Below are 21,873 nucleotides of genomic sequence, written 5' to 3' on the forward strand. Positions count from 1 at the left end.
ATAAAAACAACATTATATAAAAACGACATACGAAACAGGCTACATTTAGTGCACACACATTATAGGCTCCGTAAAGTTCAGCTAACGCATTGGTAGCATTAGCGCTTGGTGGGCTAGAAACAGAGTATAAACACAGCCGTGAATTTGCGTGGAATGCAGAATGGTCGGCATCTAACAGTCACAAACTCCACCAGTGGTTAGCAGTAGTTGGATAAAAGTCCCCCATTTCTGCACCCGTCCGTGTCCGTGTTAACACAGCCCACCTCCACTAGTCTTAGCCGGCAACAGAGCAGCAGGCCTGGTGGTTAGATAGTCCGGTACACTGTTGTTCAGCCATGTTTCCACAAAAACATAAACACAGTAGTCTCTGAACTCGCGCTGGGAGTTTCGTTTAAGTTGGATGTAGTCCGTTTGTTGTCTAATGAGCGGACACTTGCAAGCAGGATGGATGAGACAGGTGGCCGGCTAGCGTTAGCTTTCCACCTAGCTCATACTCCTGCCCTCGTTCCGCGTTTCACCGCTTTGGATGTCCCCTTACCCGGCTAGCGGCATAGAGCGAGACCGCAGGCTGAATGCACCTAATTGTTGTAAAAGTTTGCTGCTCAAAAGAGAGAGCTGTAGCTTAACTCTAAGATAGCGGACACTTGACTAGCTTCGGCTTGCTTCAGGTAAAAACGACAGTCCAAACCCCTATGGGCGGGTTGAAAACATGCGGAACTAGCTGGCTGTAGTCCACAGACTCTTGTCAAAAAAGCTTCAGATGACGCTTAAATGACGATTTTTATCATCGGAGGCTTTTTTCCAGACCCACAATACAGAGAAGACTCATCTCATGGGGACACAAGGGAGGGAAGCACGGTCATTCGAAAATACTACCGGGTTTCTACTGATACAAAGTTTAATGTTAAATCGGTGAAGTATATCTTTAACATTTACACTTCCATGTTGTGCTAATTAACAATTATTTGCATCACACCAATACTTAAATTAGGGTTCTTCTTCACCTAGTGCAAAATTCAGGAAAGTTGTTCATAGGTTAACATCACAGCTCCCCAAAAGTGAAGCCAAAAACTCTAATAACGCCCTGTGGTGGCGGGTTGGTAGTTTCGGAAGCACTTGATTGGATCTGCAGCAGAATTTTCTATGAGCAGAGCACGCATTTTAAACGTCAATATCGACATTTAAATGCGGCAAGCCCAAACCGGGATGGAGCTTAACATTCGATTGATCGTGCAGCACTACCTCTTAACTTAGCCTGCTCCTTTGGAGGAGGGGGCTGCAGTGTTGCCAATTAAAGCAGCAGCTCATTAGAGAAGCTGCGTATGTGAATTGACAGCCCAAATAGCCTGTTCACTTTAAGGTGAGAGAGAGGCATGGCAGTGAAACACTAAAACCACAGCTAATGGCCAATTTACTGTATTAAAAATGAAGACAACTTTGGAAAGTATTTCCACTGTACACCAGGCAGATCATTATATAAAATGGCAGGAAAACCACACCAGCTGTGGTTTGTGAATAGATGGCAGAAAGTACATTTTTCTTCACAAAATGTCCCAACCATGTTTCCAAACCTCCCATTTACTGTATGAGTTTGTTCTGCCTTTGTGATGCAATTAAACTCCTTTAAATATTTCACACAAATTGGTCCAAAACAAATGGACACCAGTGTGGCACCAGTTCCAGAAGATGCTGGATATATAAGGTGCTTAAAAGGCAGTGAGCAAATGTAATTGCATAGGCAGACTCACTTTCTCTCTAACCCCCAGACCCCCACCTCCAGGCCGTCAGTTAAGTGTAATAGTGTATAGTGGATGTGAGAGGGTTTAAGACGAGGTCAGAGGAAGGATCACCAACTAATTACGGTGCTGAGGCACTCAGCCTCCGTCAGATTGTTTAGAAAGCATTAGGGGGGGGAACATGTGCTTCCCTGGTGCATTGCACGTAATTAGTTTGGAGCCAAGGTCACACACAAACACAAGCACGGGGACAAACAACATCCGTACGCATACAAAAGCAACCACAGAGACACGCGCTATTCTTCTCTCTTACTTCCTCGGCTCTCAAGCTTCTCTCTGTCTTGCTCTCTCAGGGGCAACGAGGCACAGCGTCTAGTAAATTCCTAAATTAATAGCCTACCAATTGATAGTTATTTATGGATGGATGATCACATTTTATGCATGACACATGCTCCTAAGAATTAACTTTAGTGTAGGGCAAGGCGATATAGTGAGTTTCCCGATATTAAGTATACACTTAATATCGGGAAACTCTACTTTTAATTCACAGATTTATTAAACAATGTAAACTAACAACAATGATGTAATAAAACCCTATTTTCTCACTAAAACATCACCTCACCATAAAGATACAGGGTTCCCTTTACCTCTGAAACAATCATTTCCATTCAACAATAAGCATATTGCCTAATCAATACATTTTAAGACTAACTGCTGTGGCCGTTTTCTTAAGTAACTTGAGATTAGGGTCATTGACCGGACCGGGGGAGACCTGGCAGATGTTTCTCTAACCGCCCAGGAAACAATGATTAGAGTAGCTGTGCTAAAACACACTCACAGGCACAATGGGGGGGGACACGCCGGCCTAGAACCAAACTGGCTTCTGGTATTAACAGTCAATGAAAGGGTACCAAAATGTGGCAAGAATGTTGATGCTTTATGATGAGAAACAACATTCTCCATGTTTTCTGAGAGCACAAATAGCATCTACAGTACAAAGGTAGAAACCGTTCTATTGCTTTTAATCCAGCGTAGAGAGATAGTTGTACTGTTGAGGGCAAATCTATCGCCAGCACAGGCAGGCACGTTTAGAACTGACAGATGGCTCAACCATGACCGCTGAGAGCGAGGTCGATTAGGAGAGCTGGTGGGCAAAAGGGTTTGGGAAGAAATGATGGAACAAAATGAAGTTTGGTGCTGTCTGTATGCAATTATCTGGTCTCCAGACACTCAGGCCTGCTTTAGAATATGCAAGGCAATCACATTTCTTTAACCCACACAGAAAAGCTGTTGCGCAGTGTTCGAGAAGTCCTGCAGGCTTTACAACTAGTTAGACCACCTGAACACTGTACCATTCAGCGCTGTGCATAGAATTGATTATCTGTCGTGGTATATCATGTACACATGCATTAAAACGGAGCACCAATCCAATCTGCATTATTTATGTAAATTAACAACTCCTCAGTGGAGAAAGCACTGCTGGTACACACTTGACAAGGATTACATTTATGGTGTGAAACTTAATTACTGCCAGTAAAATGCTATTACATATTTTGAATAAGATACCTAATCTAGTATTTGGCACTGAAGGTCTCAAAACGTTTTTTGCATTTGCAAATTTTGCATTAAGGCATTTTCCTTGAACTTCGTTCATTATAGAATGAATATAGGCTTGTGCAGAAAAATAAACAAAACCCATGCATTCACACACTCTTTACAAGCACTTAGAGGATAAATATATCAAGGTAACTGTGAGTCGACATGTAGTCCTCACCGCACAGATTGCATGTGTCACTAATGTTGTGTTCACTTATAAATTAGATATACAATATATACTCACCTAAAGGATTATCAGGAACACCATACTAATACCGGGTTTGACCCTATCCTATCAATATGGGCCAACATTTAAAAAAAAAAAAAAATGCTTCCAGCACCTTGTTGAATCAATGACACAAATAATTAAGGCAGTTCTGAGGGCGAAAGGGATCCCCCACACCATTACACCACCACCAGCCTGCCCAGTGCTAACAAGGCATGACGGATCCATGTTCTCATTCTGTTTACACCAAATTCTGACTCTACCATCTGAATGTCTCAACAGAAATTGAGATTAATCAGACCAGGCAACATTTTTTCAGTCTTCAATTGTCCAATTTCGGTGAGCTCGTGCAAATTGTAGCCTCATTTTCCTATTTTCAGTGGAGATGAGTGGTACCCGGTGGGGTCTTCTGCTGGTGTAGCCCATCCGCCTCAAGGTTGTGCGTGTTGTGGCTTCACAAATGCTTTGCTGCATACCTCGGTTGTAACGAGTGGTTATTTGAGTCAAAATTGATCTTCTATCAGCTTGAATCACTCAGCCCACTCTCCTCTGACTTCTAGCATCAACGAGGCATTTTGCCCCCCAGGATTGCAGCATACTGGATGTTTTTCTTTTTTTCGGACTAAAATCCCAGTAACGGAGCAGATTGCGAAATTCTCAGACCATCCTGTATGGCAACAACAACCGTGCCACGCTCAAAGTTGCTTAGATCACCTTTCTTTCTCATTCTGACATTCAGTTTGGAGTTCAGGACACTGTCTAGACCTGGACCACACCCCCAAAATGCATTGAAGCAGTTCCTAATAATCCTTTAGGTGAGTGCATATATGGCAAGGTGGGCATGTATATATCCATCTTAACACCTGGGTGTTAAGATCTGTCCAGATGACTTTGATACAACAAACGCAGCACATGCACCTGCGCACTAAGAAATAATACTGCGTTTTAATATTTAATTGTGAAAGAGTACAGTTTGAATGAAGCGTGGAGGACCGGAAGCTGTCAGGGTGGTTTCTGCCGGTGCTCAAGTGATTTTGTGATCATCTTAAGGCACGGTTTGTTGGTTGGAGTTTTTAGCTTATAAGCACATATGTTTCTGTATATTAGGGATGCCAAGCGAGCAAATTTTCCCACCAGTTAAACTCGTGACGACAAAGATGTTACCCATCAAACTGGACATTTTGTAAGAAAAGATATTCATCAGTGACGCTCAACATCTGTAGAACGCTTACTTTGATCTCTGCCCTTTCCGGCAAGCTTTCGATGCAAAGCCAATCTAGACAATCGTTGCCTCCATATGGTGCCACGTTCCAAGTTTACAGATTGCCTCATTAACGTTATCAGGTTCCCTATTAGCATTGGGTTGAACGTGGACACTTATATATTTAAAAACCTGTCTTGAGGGCGGTGGGCAAGTAATGAAAGCGATGTATGACCAAACACCGCTTAACACCGGTAACACAGCCTACTGCAGAAAGCATACCATATACATTTTAACCAGGTTTCCCTGTCTCTATTCAGCTCAGTGACCAGAAAAGCTTCATGAACAGCAGTGATCTGATCCAAATTTTAGATGACAGACAAGTGGAGACTTTTACTTTTCATTTTCCCAACATGATTCCTTCTAAGCACATTATGCAGTGTGATCTCAAGGAGTGTGTATACTCAACTATACTGTCCATAAGAAATATGTAAAAGTGGTCCAAGCGCTTTAGAAAGAAACCAGTAATTTATCTTAACGTTCGATTAAGCGGAATCCAGACTGATACGCCAACCAGCAAATCACATTCCCTGTAAAGTCAAACAGTTGCTTGTGCTGCTAATACCACTGAGAATCAAGACCTCAGTGTGCAGCTGTACACAGCTTCCAGCCACTATCAGCTCACTGTTTCAGATCGACGGCCTGTGTGTTTGGGAGATCTCACCCTTGGGTTATCATCCGACCCACCACATATAAAACTGTAGACACTGTATTTGCTATATTGCCGAGTGCAAACAGGTGTAGAGCTGAGGTGAACAAGTGGCAGCGAGGGGAACACTTATCTCTATTAAGACCAGATCAGAGAAGCATAGATCCATACAAAACAAAGTGTTTAAGGAGCATGGAAGAGAAAAAAAGAAATGTACCGGGAGAAGAGAAGCGTGGACAGAGAAATCGAGAAGTGGGAGGATTGAGCATTTACAGTATGCTGGTATGAACGTATAAAACCATATGTAGGCCTTTTGATCAGAGTTTGGTCTAAGACAACCTATTTTTTTTTTTGCGCACGCACAAAGTTTCAAAGACAAATGTCCACACACACACACACACACACACACACTCTTACCTGGATGCCGTCCAGCAGTTTGCTCATGCACCAGAAGCTGTCAGCCTCAATGTTCCTCAGAGCCTCTTCCTGGAGACTGGACACGTCAAAGTTTTCTACTTCTTCCTCTAGAGAAGACAAAGGAGAACAGAGACAGAGTTAGAAATAAACAGTGCAGGGGAAAGAGATGAAGAGAGGGAAAAAGACAGGTGGAAGAATATGGGAGGGAAAGTTTAAGAAAAGTGGAAGGAGAGAGAGAAAGAATGAACAAAGATACAGAGAGCACTTCAGCTCTAACGGCACAGCAGGGGCACCGTCGTAAAGCCACCCACTCAGACAGGTGAACAAGAACATCAGGTGCAGAGGGAGGACACATTCAATAGGGAGAGTGGGAGCAAGGGTAGATGCAAGTGTGGTGGGTTATGAAAGAGATGTATGGAAAGGAATGAAAACGCTGACAAACTGAAGCACAAGAATAAGAAAGGGATGAAGCGATGGAGGCCGTGTGGCGGCTGAGCGTGTGCAAAGAAAATAAAAAGCGGACAAACCGAGCAGTAAAAATGACCCATCTTTTAAAATCCCTTAGTTCAACCGTTTTGAACATTCAGCAAATGTCACACACTCCAGCATAATATGTACTTTTTATATTGCAGACATAACAATGCACATAACATAAGAAATGATGCAACTTTTATTTTTGTTGGCATTTGTTCACATTTTATGATTTAATTTGCATTTCACTGTAAGCTGCTATAAAAATAAGGCAATTGTAAAAAGTAAAGAAGGAAGTAAGACAGTAAGATAGATAGTGTGTAAATAAATGCCGCAGAATTAGGTTAGGACACATCCTTATATACTCTGCAGAATGCAAAGAAACTATTTCCAAGCTGCGAGCACCCTGAATTTCTAGTCATCCCCAGCGGGTGACTTCAACAGCGGGTGTCATCAGATGTCATTAATGGCAGCAGTGTGTGACGGACTGCAGGGGCTTTGACGGGCCTCTGACAAGCCACTGACAGCCAGTGGAGAGGAGATGGGACGAGACTGATTAACAATGATCTACAGAGAGAAAGGAGAGGGACAGAGAAAAGGAATGTTTGTGTGCTTATGTGTGTGGTCATATTACTAAAAAAATTGGAGTTATGTATTCATGTGTTTTTGTGTTCCTAATACACACTCAGACACAGCCACCGGACCTGGCAGCACTGCTTGGTATCCTTGGCAACCCCAGTGGAATGTTGTCAAAGTTGTAATGAGCATGCTCAGTCTGACAGACAGACAGACAGACAGACAGGGAGCTGGCAGCGGGCCAGGACTACAAAGCTAGTAACAAGTGTGTGTGTGTGTGTGTGTGTGTGTGTGTGTGTGTGTGTGTGTGTGTGTGTGTGTGTGTGTGTGTGTACTCTCGTTTAACATCCTGCCATGCAGGCGCTCTCATCAGTGTCTTGTCTGCTTGAAGTCAGGTTAAGACGGATTGAAACCAGACAGAGGCGCTACGGTTCCTCCATTTCAGTGAGACCTTTCATCCTATCACACCCAGACAGATCAAGTGTTCGCATAGCTACCAGATCTTTAATACCAGATATGGAAGTGGTCAGGAGCTGGATTATGATTAGATATCAGTGTAGTTCCTTCTAACCACAATACTAACACAAGCGATGCGAAAAGCAAAATGTAATAGAGCCACAGGCTACACATAATAGCCATTATTCTTGCAAACACAGAGATATAATCTCTTCAAATCCAATTTTTGGACTCATATTATTGCTCCCCGGCTTCAATTGAGGCCGCAGTCGACTATAAGCAACTAAAGCTAAATGTAGTGTTATAGCACAGAGACAAAAGTAGCCACCATCTGACCAATTGGAAGTCAGTATTTAGTGATAGTTTCTTTATAGTGATGCAGAAAACAATGACAACACATGAATATAGCCCTCTCTCTCTCTCTCTCTCTCTCTCTCTGTGATGCCATCAAATTTGTAGTTAAAAAGATGAATTGTAAATCGGCTGACTGGCAATCCGCATGGTGTCTTTGCTCATTAACAAGGTGGTGAGAATGCCACTGTTCCTGGCGTGCATAGAGACCCATGAGTATCCCAAAGTCTCAAATCGGTCTTTGTCACGGCTAAAGCCTTGTTGTCTGGCTCAGTTCCGAACATAGACCTTGACTCTGGAGCAGATTAGAAAGGACAGCTTCCAGAAGTCCAGTGGTCGTACTGAAATTGGGCAAAGCTCATCACAATAACAAGGACACACAAGAGGAAGGTCTAAGAGGAGGAGGAGGGGCCCTGTGGTGGGAGTGAATGTACTGGGTCAGTGTGGCTGGATCACAAGGCAACAGTGCCCTCTGTGATCGCTGGTGGAACTGACGCTAACCCCACTAACCGGCTCAGGTCATTAGTCACTTTCATTGCCAGGCAGCTCTTTCGGTTTACTGTTTGAAGGATAAAAGAATCAAACCTGTGTGGTGAATGTCTGATGATATAATAGCCTGTGGCTGAACAGTAGTTTCCGTGAACCACCTTCAAACTAGGGAGTGTTTTGGTAACATAACTAACAAAAAAAAAATAGCAACATTAGGCCACCTTGAATGTCTCAACAGGCCGTTTGTCTCAGTTGACCTGCCTTCAAAAGAAGAAATTGCTAATTGCTTTCCCTAGATAAATGCCTCAGTAGAAACTGCTTCAAGATATTCTCTTGGTGATTACTTTTGGAGCAGTTGCCTTCACACTAAGGACCAGCTGACAATACATGTCTGGGACATGATCCGTGCCTCAGTAGAAATGCTTCACAAATAAGAACCTGGGGAATTTCTGGAAGTTCAACTTCAGTGAGCCCCACATCAGACAATGGGAGTCTCGGTGGCTTTGGTTCTGTGCGCGATGTGCCTCCAAAATAACCTTTCGCCAAATGATATTCTCAGATTCTTCAGAGGAGGGGAAAGCGGGTCTGACACAAACTCACCTTCGCGGGAGAAGAGAGACAAGAAGACAACTACAAACTTTCATGTCTGTGCGCAAACAGCACACACGCACACACACACTTGAAGGCATAGCAAAGGAGCATTACACGCATGCACACATAACTATGAAAACACATTTGCAACATTCAAACTGATTACAAAGCGATTTACAAAGCGACTTGAAAGATGAGAATCATCATACAATTTCTTTGAAGGAAAAAGCACCCCCAAATCCTTTATTCATGCAGGGGAATGTATAATTTAGGAATCCCAAACTTTCTCCAACAACCCAAATCTAAGTTGAACTATTATTCTCTTGACATAGTTTCATCTCTGCCACTTAATGTGGCTCCTATCTCTTGTTATACCTCGACTTTCCTTCGATAGTCTCTTGATTTCTCTTTTAGTAGATCAATGCTTTTTCCTCTCTACTCTTCCTCTTCCCGTTTCCTCCGCTTCCCCTACATCCTCCTACAGCCATTTGACATCTCTTGTGGTGCTATTGCTACCCTGCCTCTCCAAGCTGTTCTCCGCTCCTCCCTCGCCTCCCCCTTCCTCACCTCTCTTCCCACTGGCCACACAGCCAGTTTCCTGCCAGGCCCCAGGGCTTATTTCCTGTTTGTCCTGGCGCAGGGGGCAACTTGTCCAGAGAGACCAACTGCTTGGTCGCTGCCAGCTGTGAGCACTTGGCACAGCTTGGCATGCAGAGCCGGGTTACACCTCCAGAGACCGAGTATACACACACACACACACACACACACACACACACACACACACACACACACACACACACACACACACACACACACACACACACACACGCACGCCAGTGCTGCCATCTGCCCTCTACAACTACGGGCCACAATGTAATGTGATGTAAAATGATAAATGAGCTAGTTTACCCTGATGTAATCATAAAGTGTTTGTGTGTGTCTGTGTCTGTGTGTGTGTCTTTGCAGACAGCAATTGGCAATAAAAAACAGTCTCGTTTGACAACCTTCTGTTGGTTCAGATTAATCACAAGCAAACCTGAGTTGTAGACCGCCAGAGAGAGAGAGAGAGAGAACGCTATTGGTTTTAACAAGATTTTCTCATCGAAAGCTCAGAAGATCACACAAAGTGGTGCAGTCATTACTTATAATGTACAGGGGTGGTTCACGTTAAATCTAATGAATTTAATGACTTACAATTTAGTTGCTAAATCCTAACATGTCACAATCCACTTTCCACCTTCAGAATGGAACCCAAGTGACACAGCCCAAGGCTTGGCACTTAAAAATTAGACACATGTTAGACATACAATACCCCCATCTCTCACTAGGGCTTCTGCAGCAAACAAAAAAAAGCAATTTTCCCACCGTAGCACAATTAGTGTGATAACACTGTTATTAACGAGAATTGAATGAACATTTTCCAGAGAGGTGGAATTCATACTGTTGGATAATTAAGAAGAGAGTCAACCTGGCAAACCTGGTGAGAGATGAGAGCGTTACGAGGATAGCATTATGGCTGTGTGCAAAACAAGATGTGAAGATATGAAAATAGACAGCTGGAGGTGTGTGTGTGTGTGTGTCTGTGTGTGTGTGAGAGAGAGAGAGAGAGAGAGACAGACAACATGTGGAACTGATATGGGTAAAGGTGAAAGTAGGATTAATTGTTATTGTTTTCTTCTTTTGGGTCATGAGACAAAGAAACCTATCTGAAGTCAGTCTATTTTCCAAAAAGGCAAATCAATGGGGACATTATCCAGTGTCTTTATTCCATAGTTCTTAGAAGTTACAAGGTTTTTCTTCAAAGTACACCACTGAGCTTAATCATTGAAAGCACTGAACTTCAGCCTCACCAGTGATAAGGAATGCTTTAGGCCATAAAATCTGCACAATCACTCCAACAATGTTCTCATCTCCCACTATCTGCACTATAAGCCGTGTGTCCATACATCAAACAGCAGGCCCCACAGCTGTTGGCAAGATAATGTAAGTCCTTGACATCAAATTGAATACAGCTATTAATACCATATCTGCCTATGCGCAGACACGTAATGATCCACTTGCCCCGAGGTAAGATGGTGTCTTGTACGAGGAAGCTTAAATGTGTGTAATGTTGGGTAAGGCTACCGCGTCGTATTAACTGTTGCTACTGCTGCCAATATCTCTATTCCCACTACAGCCCTCCCCATCACCACCCGTCATATTGGCCGGTGGGATGTTTGTACAACACAGATGTGTGTGTGTGTGTGTGTGTGTGTGTGTGTGTGTGTGTGTGTGTGTGTGAACGTGCGATTCAACATTTGCGCAGTTGGCGACACGCTCTACAATTGTGTAACCATGGTAATGCCAGAGAGACATTACATTGCCTGGAATGAGATGTGTTTTCTGTTTTCCTCCGCAGCTTAATTCCACAGTGCTAACATACGTACGCAAGGGGGAGTGGGCATTGTCGAATGTCGACCAATAGTACACATCATAGCTGGATCTACAGATACTGACAGAGCTTATGATTCATAGCCACTGCAAGCATGCCCTGATCAGGAGCATTCTGAAAAACACTGTTGGCATGTAATAGAAAAGTTGGGACATAAAAACATGAGGCGGCAATTGGTCTTTTTACCCAAACAGTTCTAGATTGCATTTATCAGTTGATTGTTCAAAGGTGTACTCCACCAATTTCACAATTAAGTGAATGTCATGAGGAGCCGTGGAGAGATTTGAATGATGTCATCAGGGTTATCCAGGGTTTCCCGCAGCACTTTGCAGTTAAGGCGACCGCCTAAGCAACACACGCCTTCCGCCTTAACTACATCGTCAAAAAAGAAAAAAGGTGAACTGAGATTCCGTTTCCGGCTTGTCGGCCAATGATCGGTTAACATTTCTCTCTTTTGGAAGGCTGGCTGCAAAAAATCGCTACTTACTAGCTAATTAATTAGCCTGAGGTAAACGATAGCTATCAGTAAACAGAAGTGACGTGGTGGCTGGTGTCTGGGGTGTGCGCCAGTGTTTGTGTGTGTGTGTGTGTGTGTGTGTGTGTGTGTGTGTGTGTGTGTGTGTGTGTGTTGGCCCGCCCCCGCAAAGCCATGACATGCAGACAGCAGAGCAACAGAAGAAAGTAGCTACACCTTCGCCAAAATGAAGACTGAAAAACAGAACTATTTTGGTACAAACATTTACTCGCCATGTGGCAGATAGCCACATAGATATCATTTATTAATTATATATTATTATTATTTAAATTTAATATTTAAATAAAAACTTCAAGTTGCACTATGGGAAGTGTAGGATCCAGGTGAGCGTGATTCATATTGATTTTTTATTATGATTGTTACTGAATACCTTTTGGTTTTGGCCTGTTGGTCGGACAAAAGTAGCAATTTAAAGACATAACTTTGGCGCTGGGAACCTATGGACATTTTTCACTATTTTCAAAAAAAAAAATTATAATTCGTTGAAGCCCTACTTTGGTCCCAACAAACACAGCGGAAATTACTCTAATTATGTCACAAAACATTGAGAAAAGCCTGTCAAGTAAGATAGGGTTGAATGCACCTTTGTTGTTATCACTTTGCATATGTTAAGCGTTACTTAGAGACAAGATTTATTTGTATAGAATAAACACGCCATTGTGTGATTTTAAAAGTACTAAGTGCTTAGCACCATTAGCTTGGTAAAAAAAGAACGCATTTTTGTAATAACTTTCTTTATACTGAATTCTATACTGGTTTGTGTTGTGTTTGTGGGTCCTTGGTTACATGTGGCGTGGAACACTGGCTACAACTCAAGTGCTCTTAATGGAGTAGTGGGTGGGATTTACTCTGCTTTGGTGTCTCTATGAGGGATTGGTACTTAAATAGTGTTTCAATTACATTTACGTAACCAACTGCCTCACAACTGTTAATTCAGGTCATGTAAAGTGCTTCTACCTCTATGTAGTATATTCATACGCAGGTTACGCTCAGGTTTCCTGTAACAAAGGGGTTTAAAAGTACATGTGTCAAGCAGATAACATTATATAGGCTGCGTCCTTGTAAAGACACATATAAACATGTTTTAATCACGTAAGATCCACTCAAGACATAGTAAATCTGCCTGCTAAATGTACAAGACACATTTGGGAGGTGAGGAAAAGATTCCTGAGATGTAAGTGAAGGATGAGTCCATTAAGTCATTAGCGTGTGTAATCTGCAGGCTTAGTTAAGAGAAAAACAGCAATAAGCAGACGTTATGAATGGCGGCTGACACGTTTAAACGGACAGGCAGTCGACATGCAGAGTGGTAAGAGAGACGCCTAAAGAAGTAATTCTGTGCACGTACACGATTATTTGTGTAAGTGTGTGTGTGAGGACGTGGTATGCAAGTGTCCAGATCCTGTGTGTGCGTGCATGGGCGAGAGTGCCTTTGAGTGCGACTGCTTTGTTTCAAACGTGTTTACATATCTGCAATGTGTGTGAGTCTTTGTGCGCGAGTGTGCGCGAGTGCACAAAAGGCATGATGCAAGCCAAAACACCACACACCGCCATCGCAGCAGCACGGTAAGATGACTGTTTCAATTGCCTCCAATTGCATCAGGTCAAGCGGAACGCGTCTCGCTGGTGACAGAATGATAAAACAGATTTTTTTTTTCCCCTTTCTTCCAATGAAGCGGCTGACAGAGAGAACGAGAAATAGAGACTGGGAGAGATCTGAAGCTTCTCGGTGAGGAGAGCTTCAATTTATGGCTTTTTATAGTCAAGTAATTAACTTAATCTAAAAATATTCAATAACCCCTGCGATTATTCACAGAAGATAAATCATTTTTTGACAGGACTATTTCTCTGGATCATTTCAGAGCTCTATTGCTTTTATCAGGAGCAATGAGAAAATCTCTGGTAATAGGGGGGGAAATAAGATCAGGCCGGATGCAGATGAAAGCACAGCTATTGATTTTCAGCTTTATGTATCCTGTTGTCAAGCACTGACAATGGCCTCTGTGGTTTCAACGGTCATCTCCCGCTGTAGGCCAAAACATGTCAGGTTCCAAACACACAATTAGAAACAACAACTGTCGTACAATCCTTTTGCAAAGGGTTATCACATGGCTTCAAGAGATTTGCCTATTTTTGTAATCGTGCTTACCGTCTGAATATGCCTCGAATGACTGAAAACAATTACCACGGGTGTCCTGTCCTCTAGGTTTTGATTTTAGTTAACAACTGCATGCCCAATGAAATTGGATTTATTTGTAAATGGCTAAAACCCTTCTATCCTCCACCTCACCGTGTTGAAGCCGTATCCTATTTCAATAGGGTGTAGTTTGGTTGGTTTTATTCTGTCATAAACAAACATACGCATCAACACACACACAAAAAACAACAAAACAAGACACAAATTAAATCAGTCACCTGGACATGCAGGCCAAGGTTATAATCGTTAACGAAAACGAACGAAATAACGAAAAATAGGTGTCGTTAACTGAAATAAAAATAAAGACGAGGCATTACCAAAAAAAAACTCTGAACTAAAACTGTACTGTCTGTTTGCAAAACTAACTAAAATAAAATAATCGAGTAAATGTCCATAGTTTTCGTCTTTGTCAATGTCTTTCATAGAGCAAATAACGTTATATCTTTCAGAGATCTATAGTTTCCAACTGGGAACCCAGAAATTCCCGACATTCCATGTCAAAGTGAACACAACATAGATCTGTGCCCCTCGCTTGGCATCATGGCGGTACCGAAAGTCGGAAGAAAGCGGCAGAGTCCTATTTGATTATGACTGTGTCAGATAAAAGCAAGTGCCTTGCAGTGGAAGGTGGTAAAATATGTGGACAATTTATTAAAGGGAAAAACCCCACGAATTTGAAAGTACATTTGAGAAGCGTGCACAAGAAGGCTAACCTAGCTTACCTTGACAAGGTAAAGGAGAACGGCAAGTCCCCCCCCCGAAACAGAAGTTAACCCCGGTTCAGGGCATGGATGTATGGGTACAGGGACAGGAAGCATGACGGAGACAACCGCAGGACAGAGAACACTACAGGAGGGCTTTCACCGGCGACCCGATAGCTGCTGGTTAGTAGATACACACGAACACCAAAAGCGGGTGGAAGCGTGGGTTAATGTGTATTAAAGGGGTGATAGAATGCAAAACCGATTTTACCCTGTCATAGTTGAAGAACGACAGTTTGGTGCGTAAATAGGACATACATAGAACCTCTAAATCCCATTGACGCCTCTTTACTATGAAAATCTCACAATTTGAAACTGCCTCTGAAAACGGGCAAATTTCAACAAAGCTAAAAGTTGACGTCAACTTCTCAAGTCCTCCTTATTTGGCTCTAGTCTCTAGTCTTTGTCACGCCCCATTTACATAGGCTACACAACTGACCTGAGGTCAGCTAGTCTTCTGAATCTAGGTCATGCAGATCTCTGAAATTGTATACATTGTTCATCTGCTATTTTACCACTAAATTCACTTCTGAGACTTTTTTTATGCGATAAATCAACTATGTAAAGCTCAAATATGGGCCATTTCATGAAAATTGATGGCTAATTGCAAATTTGGTAGGACAGTATCGGACTTCACGAGCTCCACAATCTGCCAGCACAGGTGGCGGCTGCTGGCCAGGTTTGCTGCCTTCTCTGTCGGCCTCTCCCCCGTGTGTGTGTTTTGTGTGTGTGTGTGTGTGTGTGTGTGTGTGTGTGTGTGTGTGTGTGTGTGTGTGTGTGTGTGTGTGTGTGTGTGTGTGATGAGACTCCAATGTATGCGTATGTGGATCGCTCAACCAATCAGCGTGCAGCTCATCTAAATATTCATGAGCATACCATATTTGGAAGAAAAGCTCTTGTTCAAAACAGGGCCATATTCACAGGGCAGTTAATGATCCACAGAAAATCACTTGGGACATTTTCAGCCCAACCAATGTTACATACCCTATTAGGAGACATTAAGGAACAGTGTGAAATACCCTATATAATCATTCTATCACCCCTTTAATACTGGGATGTCTACACAACTTTGAGAGTCTTAGCTCAGTTGGTAGAGCAAGCGCCCATGTATAGAGGTTTACTCCTTGACGCAGCGGCCGCGGGTTCGACTCCAACCTGCGGCCCTTTGCTGTGGGTCATTTTTTTTTTTTCCCCCTTTTTTTTTTTTTTTTTTTTTTTTTTTTTCCTTTCCTCTCATGTCTTCATCTGTCCTGTGGAAATAAAGGCCTAAAATGCCCCAAAAATAATCTTAAAAAACAACAACTCTGTGAGTCGACTGACTTCAAAAAGTTCGCCACTTTACTCGAACCAAAGTTCAAAAAGCCTGTTCATTTATGTCTTCTTTAGTCTGTTGGCTATTTAGGTTTTTTCCTGGCACACGTCACTTACACATTTTGCACTTACTGCGGCGTCTTGTGTAGACTGTTTACATATTTATGACCATATGTAGCCTACAGTTGATGTACTGGTGTTATTGTTGAATGCATATTTCTAAAATTGTATGATCTTTTTGTTGAGTTATTATTACACAATACTTTTTCTGACCTTTTTGAATCCCCCGACAAATATCCCATATTACAAAAAAAAACTAAAACACTAAACTAGCAAACCCGCTTTAAAAACTAATTAAAACTAAACTGAATTTTGAAAACAAAAAGTAAAAACGAAATAAAAACTAATGAAAAATGCAAAACTATAATAATCTTGATGCAGACACAAAAAAAACAGATTATAAGATCAAACTAATTAGAATATAACACAAACAAGGTGTTATTCATTAAAATTGAGGCATATAAACACTAAAAGTTGATACAAGTTAATTCCATAGTGGTTCTGGCCTGCCCTAAATCATGATCAACAACAAAGAGTGCTGTGCCACTGCTACATTACAGAGTTAACAAGAAAACTGTGTCAAAAAATCAACTATAGTAGATATTGCTCATATTACACTTAATACATATTTACTACTACTACTACTACTACTAATACTACTACTACTACTACTACTATTCACCCATCCCTCCGCTTTCAATTTCCTTTAAGAAAAAGGATGTCCACCGTTTATAAAAACTGTAATAGATTCAGAGTATCTCAAGTCATCTCATTAGCTGATTTTACAACAAACTATACACGACTTGCTGCTGAACACTAAAAACACTATAATCCATGTTTAACCAGATAAATCACATACAATGTTCTATACTTAAGTAGGTTCATTTATTCTAATAATAAAACAGTATCATATTATCTTAAAACCTGAAAGCTAAGCCGTTTTTAACCGTTGTAATACGTAGCATAACTCATAAAAACAACCATGTTTGGATTGATTCATAATCCAGTGGCGTTAAAAATGTATGAGTGGCAGCCAAGTTATATGGTATCATAGAATCAAGACATGAAAAATTTGCATTCAAGTAGAGGTATGAGAATAACGAATACAACTACTTGAAGGAGAAAGAAGTAGACAATGAATGTGAAGTGGCAACCATCAAAAGTCTAAAAGAAAAGAACACATTTCAGGGGAATAAAAGAGAGACATTTATAGAGAGAAAGGTGGAGATAGACAGAGACTGAGGGTCAAAACCACACCGCTCGATTCAATTTCTGCCGGTCCAAATGCTATTACTTAACCCCAGAAACATGGTGATTGCATTCTAAACCAAATAGAGGAGTGGAGACTGATACAAAGCTCAAGGCGGGAGAAAGACAAAGCGAGACAGCGTCAAAGAAAATTGAAGAACAAGTCTCAAACTGTCTCGGGGGGAAAATAATGCCTATAGTGAGTCAATAATCTCACTGAATGATTAAAGCAGGAGAAATTAGAGAAAGCAAAAGTAGATAAGGAACAAAGTAGGAAAGACAGTGTTCCTGCTGGATGTCAGCAGCTGTGCTCTGGCAATCACTAAGCAGCTCATTAGAGCTAATAACAGCCGTTAATCAGAGGGAAACTTAGAATAGAAGGCTGGACCGACGGTGGCCACACCATAGGGAGGAAGAAGCCGATAGTAGTTAACAGCCAACTGGCCAAGATCCACTCTACAGATTGCTCAATCTATACAGACAAACAGGCAGATGATTGGATACAAATGAAAAGGAAAGGAGAGGCGATGACAAGGGGGGAAAGTTTTGTGTATGTAAAGCAGCTATGAAAGGATTTAGTTGCATTAGCAGTGTATTAATAAAGCAACAGACTTTATTAAGTCTCCCATCTGTTTACCTGATGTTCAAAACAGTTAACACAGCAGTGACTAAAACACCAAATGACAGCAACTCCTAAGTTACTTACACCAGAATATATTAAGTCTTCTAGAATTGGCACTTTCTTTCAACAACCACACACGTTGAGCCAATCATCATATAACGGTTCAGCGTGGTAATCCCCTGATGTGAGGATGCAAGTGAAAAACAAATGAGCGCGGCATATCACGGCACGCCAGGGCTCGCTGTGCCACAGCTAAAGCTCCATGCCAGCAGACAAACAACAGATCAGAGAGAAGATATGAGGGGGATTGAACGCAGAGAAGACAAGGGAAGATATAAAGACGAAGACAGAATATAATGCTGAAAGGGCCAAAAGTGAATGCCTAACGTAAAGCAAAGTGCTGCTTACTGCAAGATGCCAACCGAGAACACAAGATTCAGGCAGAATATGACATTTCGGTTTCAGAAGAGAAGAAATCTTAATTAATAGACAGTTTCTAGTGTCATCAAATTGAAGTTTCCGTTTTTATCCAGTCTGATGAGACTCTTGTCTTTATAGTCGAGGTATCAGCCTTGGTTTGTGTTCTGTACGTGTGTCTGTATGCGCCCTGTATTTGTGTGTGTGATGTTACACTCCTGCAGGCATTTCATCACAGCTGACTGACAGTATGTTTCCATCTTCCAAGCTTTGTCCCTGGGTGCTCCAGCAAGCCAGTCTATCTGCAATGTAACACCCCTATTCTCTTTCCACACACACACACACACACACACACACACACACACACACACACACACACACACACACACACAAAATGCAGGGCGTGTGTGTGTGTGTATGTGTGTGAGATAGAGACATCCAGCAGAGCGCCCCTGTTAAGATGCATTGTTCAAAGTGTGCTTCTATTTGATTTACAGTATATGAATGATATAGGTACTCTAATACGCTACTCATGGTATATTAGCAGCATTTAGGTTGTCTGTCACAGCCAACCCTCCATCAGGCACTCACATTAAAGCCAGTTGGCCTCATTTGTATGGGGCAAAGCTAGCCATTTCACATTAGCATATTTAAAATGGATCATACATAAAGACCAGCACAGGCACACACATCCAAATAATACTAAACACAGGAAAGGGAATGTATAGCAGTATATCCGCAAGCCTCAACAAAACAAAGACTTCTAAAAATCTTTTTATTGCCAGTTAGAGAGAAACATTACACACATTTACACACTAGTTTACTCTCTTTAATGTAAAAATGAAAAAAGCTCTAAATAAAGAGAACTTAATTCTCAACAATGATCAATGATGAAAAACATATTTAAATCCTATAAGACCAAAAGCAAATGTACTGCTCACATGCTTAGAAAGTTATTCATATGCATAAACTAGCACAAACAGGCATCGGCACATTCATGCCCACACACAGATTACATAAATTCTGTGGTTAGTGCACAGCAAGGGGTGCCAGTATGTGTGTGTGGCCTTGCCCAATGAAAAGTCACTCAGCCGTTTTCATTTTCCATTTGTTCCCCCAAAAACAATAGACAATTAGAATAGTTTTGGCATTTCAACAGAGAAAACATTTTACATTTTATATTTTTGTCTGATTAAACAAAGATGCAATCCATGTTTTCCTCTGCCAAGACTGTCGTTCTCTAGTTTATTGTAATGCCGGTGCCAGCGATGAAGCAGAGACCACACCTGCCTCTTTATTTGAGCATAAATGTAAATAAATGACCAAATAAATGTGTATTAAAATTAGGGCTGGGCGATATGGCCTAAAAAAAAAATCCCCGATTTTGTAAAAAAAAAACTCTACTTAAAATCAATCTGCAGATGACAAAGAAATTGTTCAAAACAAGTTTTAACTTTATTTTGTTTTGACTCATACGCACACATGCACACACACACACACACACACACACACACAGGGCTATATATTATATAGTTATATAACAACAAAACGGATGCGTGAGATAAAGCTGTTTCACACATACAGGTAATTCACTTCTCGTTCCTCGGTAAAAGTTCAAATCATTTTAACGTTATTGCGCAACCTTGCCCCTATTTTCACCCGTTGCGGAGTAACGTACATTAACATCCCATGGTCTCTTGAATGTAGCATACCTGTAGCAAGCTCCTTCGTAGTAACTAGCGGTAAAAACAAACGTCGAAGAGGAGCTCCGTGCTACAGAGCGGCGATTGCTAGTTGTTTAAGCCGCTACAGACCTCCGTCACAGCTCGGTTGTATCAGCAGCATTTAGTAGATGTGTTGAGCCGCAACAGAGTTCCTCAACACCGCCTCTGGTGCCCCGCGTGGTGCTCCTTCAGGTCAGCGGTAGCTGGTGGTTCAGTTATCCAAGAATAGGTGACTCTCAGCCGGGGACAGAGCACCGAGAGCTGCAGGTCATTTCGGCCGAGATTACGGATAAGTAAGTAATGAAACGACTAGTTATTTTTTATTTATTTATATATATATATATATACAGTACAGGCCAAAAGTTTGGACACACTTTCTCATTCAATGCGTTTCCTTTTTATTTTCATGACTATTTACATTGTAGATTCTCACTGAATGCATCAAAACAATGAATGAACACATATGGAATTATGTAATTAACAAAAAAGTGGGAAATAACTGAAAACATGTCTTATATGTTAGATTCTTCAAAGTAGCCACTCTTTGCTTTTTTTATTAATAAGGGAAAAAATTCCACTAATTAACCCTGACAAAGCAGACCTGTAGAGTAAAAACCATTTCAGGTGACTACCTCATGAAGCTCATTGAGAGAACACCAAGGGTTTGCTGAGTTATAAAAAAAGCAAAGAGTGGCTACTTTGAAGAATCTAACATATGAGACATGTTTTCAGTTATTTCCCACTTTTTTGTTAATTACATAATTCCATATGTGTTCATTCATTGTTTTGATGCATTCAGTGAGAATCTACAATGTAAATAGTCATGAAAATAAAAAGGAAACGCATTGAATGAGAAAGTGTGTCCAAACTTTTGGCCTGTACTGTGTGTGTGTGTGTGTGGGTATATATATATATATATATATGACAAACGTACGGTGGGAGGGCTGAGCCCGTTCGGAGCTACGAGAGCCCAGAAGGGAGCGTCGGCGGATGTTAAGGAGAAAATCAATTTTCATTTAAACAAATCAACGTTAACTACACATTCGAGTTAATCGATAAAATCAATTTATCGCCCAGCACTAATTAAAATGTTGACAACGATGTGCAACTGCCTAATTTTGTACCTCCAACTAATTCTCCAGTCCTAGTGCGTGGTGAAACATTCCCTGGTGTATAGTAAAAATAAAAAAGAATAAAAAAAAGCATCTGAACAAAATGATGTTCAGCATCTGTGTGTAGTCAAATAATCGCAGTCGATCATAGTCTGTTTCAATAAAACAACTGTGGAAACTATAATAAAAAATTTTGGCAACATAAACACTGACTAACAGACAAAAAAGCCCCCTTCTTTCAAGAAATTTGATAGTCCAGGGCAGGCAAAATGTAGGCTGCTCTACTTACACTCTTTCCCTAGCTTTTTATGAGTGAGTGAATAACCACAATTTAAAGCTGCAGTTAGCAAGCACACTGATGAAATACATAAACATAATCTGAAAGGTGGCATGTTGCAAGTTAATCCGGGCTAAACAGCATTTTCCTCAACTTGTAAAGCATGTTTTGTGACCATGGGACTTAGATGACAAAGAAAAAATGGGTGACATAAAGCTCGTACTTCCTAAAATGTGCGTGTATAATTTACTAAATGTGCTCTTAGTAGACAGCAGCTGCCCTGCACAAGCAAGTGATAAAGAGCATAATGTAAAGGAAGTACACGTTTCTCTGCATTTGTGAAATCTTAAAGAAGCCTG

At 41.4% G+C, this 21,873-nt stretch overlaps 1 protein-coding gene across 2 annotated transcripts in view; it reads right to left on the minus strand.

Annotated features, from left to right (window-relative positions):
• tbc1d22a (TBC1 domain family, member 22a) overlaps positions 1-21,873 on the minus strand; it is a 136,668-nt gene that overhangs the window by 62,166 nt on the left and 52,629 nt on the right. For both annotated transcript variants that reach the window (XM_039791347.1, XM_039791348.1), the window contains exon 10: positions 5,886-5,992. In XM_039791347.1, the coding sequence (XP_039647281.1) occupies positions 5,886-5,992 (107 nt within the window). The remainder of the gene's footprint in view (positions 1-5,885; positions 5,993-21,873) is intronic.

Source organism: Perca fluviatilis, chromosome 23 (genome assembly GCF_010015445.1).
Source record: "Perca fluviatilis chromosome 23, GENO_Pfluv_1.0, whole genome shotgun sequence".
NCBI classification, from domain to species: domain Eukaryota; kingdom Metazoa; phylum Chordata; class Actinopteri; order Perciformes; family Percidae; genus Perca; species Perca fluviatilis.